At 31.3% G+C, this 10182-nt stretch overlaps 1 protein-coding gene and 1 long non-coding RNA gene across 2 annotated transcripts; both read right to left on the bottom strand.

The window, feature by feature from the left end:
* Nucleotides 1-3941: 3941 nt before the first annotated feature.
* LOC114170515 lies at nucleotides 3942-4746 on the bottom strand. Its single transcript, XR_003601088.1, has 2 exons — nucleotides 4513-4746; nucleotides 3942-4364 (listed from the first exon to the last, which is right to left on the bottom strand). It is a non-coding gene; the product is annotated as an uncharacterized LOC114170515 (long non-coding RNA).
* A 580-nt stretch (nucleotides 4747-5326) lies between these two features.
* LOC114170526 (MDIS1-interacting receptor like kinase 2-like) lies at nucleotides 5327-9090 on the bottom strand. The gene is made up of 2 exons (XM_028056022.1): nucleotides 6495-9090; nucleotides 5327-6294 (listed from the first exon to the last, which is right to left on the bottom strand). Exons 1-2 carry the CDS (start codon nucleotides 9019-9021, stop codon nucleotides 5987-5989), a joined length of 2835 nt encoding a protein of 944 aa, XP_027911823.1. The 5' UTR covers nucleotides 9022-9090; the 3' UTR covers nucleotides 5327-5986.
* Between the last annotated feature and the right edge of the window lie 1092 nt (nucleotides 9091-10182).

Here is a 10182-nt window from a genome sequence, read left to right as displayed (position 1 = left end):
TTTCGAAAGATGAAGGACTAAATTGGTTCAAAGTTTCGAAATGAATTAATTCTAAAATTCATTGAAAGTTGAGGACAAAAAACATATTTAATCATTCTTTTTAATAACTTATGGATATTGTTTATATTTTAAAATTATCTTTTAAAGTTAAATAAAAATAGCACGTTCATGATTGAATCTAAAAATAAGAGTAGATCAGAGTACATTTTTACTACTCGGATTAATCAACCTTTAATAGTGTTGTTTGAATTAAATTTGAATGAAACTGAGATAATTGAAGACATTATGTATGATTAATTAAGAATGTGAAAATAGTTTATTATAACTTACGCTTCCAGCTAATCGTGTTTAGCATTGCATGCGTGTTTCTATGGTAGCTATGATATGACAGATTTCGTTACCGACAAATTTTAATTTTAATTTATAAATAAGAAATATTATTATTAATTTTGATAAACTATATGAACTTTCATTTTTTTTTTCTGTAGAAATTTTAGAATAATGAACATTTAACATCTTTTATTCATAACTTGATTTTCTATTCAATATACGAAGAGAAAAAAAGAAAAGGAGTCGTAATCGAAATACACGTGAAAGAAAGTAAATTGAAAAGAAAGTTATGAGAGATAAAATTGTTTAAAATCATTACTGAAAATGTTATATTCATAATATTGTGTGTATATTTCATTTCATTTCATTTCAGATGACCTTCTACATATGTTTGTGCATATTTTGTTTTTTTGGTGACATAAATAGAAAACAGATGATGAAAAGAAGTAAATTGAATAAAAATATAGCATATCTGTTTAAATTTTTAATTTAATAAAATATATTATTTTGAATGTATGCCACCTTTATAATAGTCTGGATTTTTTTCTGTTAAAATAAATAAAAAAAAGTCTGAATTGTATATTATGTAAATAGTGAATATGTAGGAATATATGTGGTGGTTGAAAAGTTTGTAATAATTTGTGAAGTCAATGGATGCCATAAATGACAAGCACACAGTGTTGTTAATTAAAATAGTGTATAATAAATATGTTAATTTATTTTAAGATGTACTAGATTTAATAACGTAACAAAACTTCATATCATAAGGTTGAAAATTTATTTAAAGTGTAGTGAAGAGGAAAATAATATTAAACCCACTTTGAAAAAGTCATATTCCGCCCTAATTGCAATTTGTATTCATTAATTAATAAGCTATACACAAACATCATTGAGTGGTATATAAGAGATTAATAGCTTATTAAATTCTAATAAGCCATTAATTTAATTTCAAAAGTATCACATCCATCAATTTAATTCTTTGATATATTTATTAATATTGAGAGACTAATTTAATGTTTGTTTTTTAATATATGAGGGACTATATCGCATGGCTTTTAATGTTTTAAGAACTAAGTATGTCATTTTATTAGTTTATCATTTTTCCTTAAATAATACTTAGATATAACTAATTGGTAACTAATAACTTTAGTTAGAAATATTAAATTTATATGTAATAGTAATTTTTTTTTTAATCATCAGAGTTATTATATGGAGTAGAGAAATTTTAACTTTTGAAATTAAACTCTTTAATTTTTCAAATCTCATAAGAGAAAAAGACATAATCCGTAACATTTATCATTTGTGGACTAAATTACATAATAATATTTTTTCTAAAAAATTTTTTACAAAAGGAAATAAAAAAGGACAGAAATATTCTACCAAAGAGTGGATTTTGAACACAACCACTCACTCTAAACCCTACTTTCAACTTTCAACGGCCGGAATTCTTGATTTTATAATGGACCCGTAGCTTGGACCAAAACACATAATGGGCCTACACTGAGAAAAAATTATATATATATATATATATATATATACACTTTTATTTAAAAATTTAAATGTAAATAAAACTATTTAATTTATTATAAAATATTTTCCTTTTGTAATTTTTTTTTGTTTTCAGGTATCATCTTTGCTTTCGAGCATTAAGAATTTCACGTATTTCTTTTTTGTATAAGTGTATGCAATAAATAAATCCTAGAGAAAAATATTTAACAAAATTTTATTTCCGAGTTACAATCTTTCTAATATACTAGAGAAAGATATCAAGTGATTAATATGTTATGAGTTATAATTAAACTCTATGTAATATCTACCTAATCATGAATCATGATGATAAACGACCCATCAAAAGTGATTTTAATCCCATCTGAGGTTAAATTCACACCACAATTTTGTAATGAATCTTACATTAAAAAAAAAAAACCATCAATTAAATCGACAAAAACTTACAATATAAGGTTTAACTCTGAGCTTATCTGAAATTACAGAAATTACGTTAAAGAAATGAGAAAGAAGAAACAATAGATTTTGTATGATTTTCTTATTATTAAATTTTGACAACTTTCTCTTACAATTTTAAGTAATATTTTTTAAGTGATTTTTTATTTTTTTATTTTTAATATTTTAAAATCACTTAAAAAATAATATCTTATGTTGTAAAAGAAAATTTTTAAAATTTAATAATCAAAATATCTTTTATAAAAGCAAGAAAGAATGTATTGTTTGTGCAGTTCATCCATAAAATAGATCAGAGATAATTGTGGCAAATTGGTTGATCCTTGGAGTGACCTTGTTGCCCCTTTTTGCCCTTACATTCTGGACGCTGTTTTCTACTCTCACCACTCTCATCTGACCCTACAAGTTCATTTCTTCATATATCTCTCTGTGTGTATGCAAATTAAGAAAAGGTTAAGAAAAGGTTCATCACCACTTACCTGCATTGAGTTGAGAAGCAGCATCAAGAGCAACTTTATTTGGTGCTGATATTGTTTTGGTAGAAAAATTGAAGATCAAACAAAGAAAGAAAAGTACACAGATAATGGTCTTAGAAGCCATCAAGGTTCGATCGTTGCTTCCTGCTACTCAACGCATATGCATATCTTCGCTTTCTTTCCTTTTCTTTATACTCTGCACAAATCAAATAACATTTGCTTTCATTTTTCAATTTAGACGCAGTTTTTGACTTGCTGCATCAACTTGCTCATTTTTTTCTTCTGTCTGTAGGGAAATTTGCGTCCATTTGGTGCCATAAAATCACAACCACAGTGTAAATCGCATTCTCATCGTGCATGCAAGGATAAATCCTATTTATCGTAATTTTTTTTATTAATAAAAATATATTTTTAATAACTAAATTTTAATATGAGTTGATATTTTCAAAATGACTTCTCGTCACTTTATATTTTAAAATTATTTAAAAGATATCAACATCATAAAAAAGAAAGTAGTTAAAATTAAGTTTTTAAAGTATATTTTTCTTTCTTTAATACTTTTTTTATCGTTCGATATATGAAATCACAACTCTCTTATATGTAATACAATGCTTGTTTATTGTTCACTATACCATTTTTTTTTTTAATTTAGTCTCTTCAGGAGTCATTAGTATAACATCTTTTTGAATGTTAGAATTCAAGATTGTTATATATAAATTAAACCGCATTTGTATAGTTTTTGGCAAGCATGACGTGGAACTTGATAATGACATGTATAATTAACAACTTCATATAAGACTCAAAGTTTATTACTTCTAATTATATAATTAGAATATCATTTAATAATATTTAAATATTTTAAATATTTAATTTATTTGTTTATCCAATTATAATTATACGTATTAACACATTAATTTTTAACTTGTAATTTTGTAACAATATTTAATGAAATAATGAATAATTTAATTATATTATTACTAAATAATAAATTGAATATCATACAATATAAAAAATAGATTTAAAAAAAAACAAAATAAAGTAATTCGACACATCTAAACCACCAACTTATAAATTAAATTACAAAATTTTTAAATCACAAAAAATAAATCCGATTAAAGTTACTAAGTAAAAGAATTTGCTAAGAAAAAAGAAAAAGAAGAAAACAGAATTACGGTCTTTTAGGAGAGGTTCTATATCTTATTATTTGACCTCAACAGCAATGAAATACACACTTCCCGTAAGCAAAGTAAATAAAAACTAAATTCTAAAACTACCAAATAAATAGATTCACTGTTAAAACTTTAACCGATTGTTCACATTACAACTTCATTTTAAGCCATTCCACCAATCTGACCACACATACTTATATACAAATTTTACGGTAAAACAATATGAGTAACTACAAATTAAAGCATGTAGCAGAAATCACAGTTACATGTGATGTATCTGTTTTTATTTGCAACACATATTGCAAAATAAATCACAGATAATTGTGGCAACGTGGATTATCATATGGTCTCTTTTCAAAAGTTTCTCTTCCCCTCGTACATGGAGCACTCCCAAGACCTCTCCTACTCACACCTCTTTCATCGTTCGAACCTACAAAATTTCATACATCTCATTATATTAAAATTAATGGTACATAAGAAGTGGATTTTAAACTTAATTCAACTTCACAAAATCGTAACACTTCCGACATGGTTATTATAATTTGAAGGTAAATCTATTACAGAAATAGTTCACTTACCTGCATAATTAGCAGCAAGTTTTCTTGTTGCAATTGCTTTAGAAGAAAAACTGAACAACAAACAGATAAAGAGAAGCAGAAGGGTGTTTCTCTTAGTCTTAGAGGCCATTACTGTGGTTGTTGTGAACTCACTCATCAACGCATGTCAACTTTATATTAATCCAAATCTGTGGTGTATGCTTCATATTCAAGCATTTTATTTCATTATTTGCTTGACTTTGATACCTAGTTTCTGCGCAGTTTACAAATTTCTTCAATTAAATAGATCTCTGACTGCATTAGGCTTGGATGTTTCCGCGTTAACTGAGTCAATGAGTGCCATGAATGAGAAAAATCACACTGTTGTCGATTAGAATACCATTCTTGATTAATCCTTGTTTCATCATCACATAATATATATATATATATATATATATATATATATATATATATATATGGCATGAAAAAAGAAAATGAATATTGAATACACAGGACCGGTTCTTCCTTTTGAAAAGGTCAAATTCCAGCCTTATTATTATTAGTATTTGTATTGATTAATTCATAAGCTACACAAACACTATTTGATGTTATATAACATCAGAATATTGTTGATTAATGCGAATTTAATAATAAAAATTTCTAAATATCAAGTTTTTATTGTGTTTAGTTTAATTGTTTGTTTGTCGATTTATGTTTAATTGGTTTTAATTTGTTATTTAAAAAGAAAAAAAATATCTTTATTATTTTACACTGTTTAACTCTTTCTTTCTAGTATTTCTCTATTGTACATAAGAGGTAGGATTCCAGCTGATAATTATCGTATGATTCAGAAATTGAAAGGACAACCGAGAATCAACAGTATCATGAGAAGACTTTTCAAAAAGGAGCAAGACAAGTTTCCTCCACATAAGCAGAAAGCACAACAAATTTCTCATATCACTTTCATATCGAATCATCAAATCAAGAAGAAGAGGTGGATATGGCTGGAACAAATGAAGGACAACGAACTTTAGGGGATTATTCAACCTCAACCAGTGCAAAGTTGTGTTTTGTGTGGTGAAGATCATGTTAATAAGCAATGTACTATAAACCAGTGCAAAGTCTTTGGTTAGATTTTGACTTTTTCACTTGATATTCCTTTTTCTCCTTTTGTTGAGAATGCAACACTCTAAGTCATACATTGAGACGAGAAGTTCAAATTACTTCAAAATGCGAACTTAGTATGTTTATTTGACTTTTGATATCAATTTGCCCATTTGCAGATAATGAAGAATCTAAGTCTACTTGTATCTGAATCAACTTTCTTGCCCAGTTATGCAAATAAACATGTCACAAACCAAACTAGTTTAATCCACACTCTCTATGCATCTTCTCAAATTAAAACAAACTAAAACTTTACCTTATATAAGCCACGAATTATTCAAAGCACAATTCACATATAAAACCACTCTAATTTATAACAAGTTGTTCCTTAAATAGAAAGAAAAAAAAAAACTTATATCTCTGCAGTCTCCATTTCAAGCAGCTGAGCTATGCTTCGCATGGTTGGTCGAGATTGAGGGTTTGTCTTTAAACATGAAAGAGCCATGTTGACAATCAAATCCACTTGTTTCAAAATATTGTTCTTGGAAGGAGGCATGAGACGAGGGTCTAAAATCTCTTTCATGTTTACTTTCTGTTCACTACAACTTTGCATGTAGGAAACAAGATCACCAGGGTGCTTTCCCGTCAGAATCTCCAAAGCCAAAACGCCAAAACTGAACACATCACATTTCTCGGTCACTGCCATTGTGTAAGCTAGCTCTGCACCACAATCAATAATAACAATAACTCAAAACCTTAAGACAATGAATTTATGAATTTTCATCGTCAACTGTGTCATTTTTATAGATGTTAGACTTGGACTCTTTCTTAGGTTTCCAACAATAAGAACTAGAAAGTTGTACTTGGTATTTCAAAATGTACTAATAAATTTGATACAAAGAAGAGTGAGGCAAAGTTACCTGGAGCAGCATAACCATATGTGCCGGCAAATGATGTCCAAAGGGGAGAATCTGGTTTCAGAAACCTCGCAGTTCCAAAATCTGAGACATGAGCTGAAAGATCGAATGACAGCAAAACGTTCTTGCTTGATATGTCTCTGTGAATTAAAGGTGAAGCGCAATCATGGTGCATGTAGGACAAAGCGTTTGCTACACTTGTGATAATTTCAACCCTTTTGTGCCAATTCAGCTTCAATGCTCCCTTCTCATCTCTCAGCATGTCAGATAAGTTCCCACTGTCCATGTACTCATAAATCAGAAAGGTGTGAACCCCTTCAGAGCAAAATCCATAAAGCTTCACAATGTTTCTGTGGCGTGTTTCAGTCATGGCTTTTACCTCATTCTCAAAGGATTTTATTCTCTCAAAGTCTAAGTTGTCTGAATCACACTTCAACTTTTTTACAGCAAAAACTTCACCTCCTGACATCTCCGCTTTGTAAACTCTTCCCAGTGCTCCTTCCCCAATGCAATATCGGCTATCAAAGTTCTCGGTAGCTTCAATTATGTCTCTATACACAACTCTCCCATTGAAGTACCAAATTGAAAATGGATTCAGTCTACTGAACGAGTTTCTTTGCCTAGGAGCTCTTGATTTTCTCTTGCAGCTGAAGAAAAAAATCCCAACTAACACCAGAGAGATAAAAAGAGCACCTCCCAGGGAAGCTGCAATAGGGATCACAGCCTTGTTTCTTTTACTTGATCCACCCTCAGGTTTGGAGAGAGAAACAATACAAGGACTCAAGCCCTGAATGTGGCCACAGAGATCTTTGTTGTTGCTCAAATCCAGGGAATAAGAAGAGTTGAATATGCCACCTTCAGGAACTGGACCCTCCAAATTATTGTTGGAGAGGTTGATTTCTGACAAACTCAGCACTTGGCTGAGGGAATGAGGAATAGAACCTGACAGATTGTTGTGAGAGATATTCAAGCTTATCAAATTTGAAAGCCTTCCAAGATCACCGGGAATAACTCCTGAAAGTGAATTGTAACTCAAATCCAAAAAGTATTGTAAATCTGCAAGGTTTCCAATTTGGTAGGGGATTGTGCCATTGAATTTGTTGTTGCTGAGATTTAAATTCTGCAAGTTGGAGATGTCCCCTATCTGCTTTGGGATTGATCCCAACAGCACGTTCATGGACAGATCTAAGGACCTCAAACTGGAAAGTTTTCCAATTTCTGGTGGTAACACACCAGAGAGATTGTTGTGACTTAAATTTAAGTTGTACAAGTTGGAGGAATTTCCTATCTGTGGTGGAATCTGTGCTAACAACTGGTTGGAGGATAGGTCAAGTTCTTGGAGTTGGTCCAACTGAAAAATCTCAGCTGGAATGTGACCACTTACTCTATTTCCAGCCATGTTGAGAAATTGCAAGCTTTTGCAGGCACCCCAATTTGCAGAAATGCCACCTTCCACCTTGTTATAGCTGAAGTCCATGTAAGTGAGGTTCTGATACACTCCAAAATCCTGATCCGCAAAACCTGTGAGCTGGTTGTATTCAAGTCGAACCCTGAACAAGGAAGAACAGTTTCTAAGGCTTCTTGGAATTGGGCCAGTGAAACTATTAAAGGCTGCACTAAAATTTACAAGCTTCCCACTTTTGCACACTTCTGGTGGCAATTCACCAACGAAGTTGTTCACAGCAAGATGCAGTACAACCAAGGAAGACAAGTTTCCAAATTCCTGGGGAACAGTACCATTTAAGTTGTTGTCGAAAAAGCGCACATCGGTTAGATTGGTTAATTTACCAATACTTGGAGGAATAGGACCTGAGAGTTGGTTTTGAGGCATTCTGAGAATGCTTAAATGCGTGCAGTTGCCTAGAGAAGGAGGAATAGGGCCATTGAAGCTGTTTCCATCAAGAGCTAGCAGAGTCAAGTTTCTAATGTTCCCTATTTCATTTGGGATTCTTCCACCTAGCAGAGTGTCCTGAAAGAGAAGGTTTCTGATACCAATGAGGCCAGTTTTGGGGGTGTCTGATCCATCAGGAAAAAGGGTAGGGTCTAACACCCCTGATATATCATTTCTTGACACATCAAGCTCAAAAACATGAGTGAGATTGGCAATGGAAAGAGGCAGAGTGCCATTGAGATAGTTGTCGGAAAAGTCAAGAAACTGAAGGTTTGAAAGCAACCCAATGTTTTGTGGTATGAGACCAGTGAGGTTGTTTACTTTGAGATCAAGACGAAGAAGGTTGGGAAAAACAGACAAGTTGAGATTTTGAAGGGTACCTGCAAGTCCAGTGTAAGCCAAGTTTATGACAGTGACACTGCCTCGGGAATCACAAGTGATACCTCGCCATGAACATGGAGTTTGAGTTGTTGCAGTGGAGTTCATCACCCACGACTCCAAAATGGGTTGGTTGGGTAGGCTTTGTTTCCACATAAAAAGAGCTTCAAGTTGTGTTAACCCTGAAGTGGCTTCACACAGAGCCAGCAAAAGCACCACCATAGCTGGGATTGCTAATGCATAACACGTATGGTTATTCATTGTAATGTTGATCAGAAACTCCTTACTTGTTTTGGAATAATTACATTTGATCACTCTCCGACCATATAAATAGCCATTAATATTCATTCTCTTAGATTTTGATCATGTTATACATCACTGTCATTTATCTTCGTTTTTCCTGTTGTATCTCTGTCAAAGTGTGGATGCATGATTTTGGTTTGTTTCATGGAGACATTTATGGGCTTTGTTTTGTCCCCGACGACCTTGGTGGCATAGTTGACAATATAGGAACGCGTTTATGGTTTATATGAGAATGGTTTAATCATTACGTTTAAAATTGACTACTCAGTTATGCGAAGGTCCTTCTTCACTTAAATCTTCGTCTTCAACAGGGATTCTGAGAGAGAGTGATGCCGCCAAAACAGATTTCCACCAACCCTGCATGTGTGCATGCACATCGACCGTGATGATGTCACTTAGTTCTCACCTTTACATCACTTCACTTTTCTTAACTATCGTATTACTATCTTTTTATTCCAATTTCCAAACAAATAATTAATCCTTCTATTTGTAATATGCTATATAAGCCTTTTCTATTAGACCGTATCGGTATAGTTGGATTATATATTCTTTCATATATGGGTTATGGTTATACTTATTGATTATTAGATTGTGGTTTCATATAGTTATATGACATTAGTCTTACACATATAAGGTATTTGGCACCAGTTTTACAACAAAACCTTAAGGCAATAGTGTTATGGGTCTTTATTTTTAGATAGTGTTTAATTTTGTCTTTTCTATCCAATGTGGTATGGTTATGCGGTCAGTCACTCTAAACTATCGACTCTGATACCACTGTTGGGTTATATATATTTTTTCATATTGGTTATGGTCATTGAGAGATTGTGGTTATATATATATATATATATATATATATATATATATATATGACATTGGTTTTACACATATATAAGGTATTTGATACCACTTTTACCTCAAAACCTTAAGGCAATTATTATAGATCTTTATTCTTATATAGTGTTTAACTTTATCTTTTTTGTCTAATGTGAGACTTTTGATTCACACTTTAACTATTCCTGATAGGTATAATTGTGTACTTACAATATGCATAACCATGAACGTAATAAGATCAATGATTTTCTGTATATAATGAACTATAAATGTAAAATAGCCCAA

This window comes from Vigna unguiculata, chromosome 11 (assembly GCF_004118075.2).
Source record: "Vigna unguiculata cultivar IT97K-499-35 chromosome 11, ASM411807v1, whole genome shotgun sequence".
Lineage (NCBI taxonomy): Eukaryota > Viridiplantae > Streptophyta > Magnoliopsida > Fabales > Fabaceae > Vigna > Vigna unguiculata.
This window is presented reverse-complemented; position numbering and strand designations above follow the sequence as displayed.

Coding starts and splice junctions, on each gene's coding strand:
- LOC114170526 (XM_028056022.1), bottom strand. CDS start 9,021: ATGAATAACCATACGTGTTATGCATTAGCAATCCCAGCTATGGTGGTG. Junction 6,295..6,494: donor ATATGGTTATGCTGCTCCAG/GTAACTTTGCCT, acceptor ATTGTGGTGCAG/AGCTAGCTTACACAATGGCA.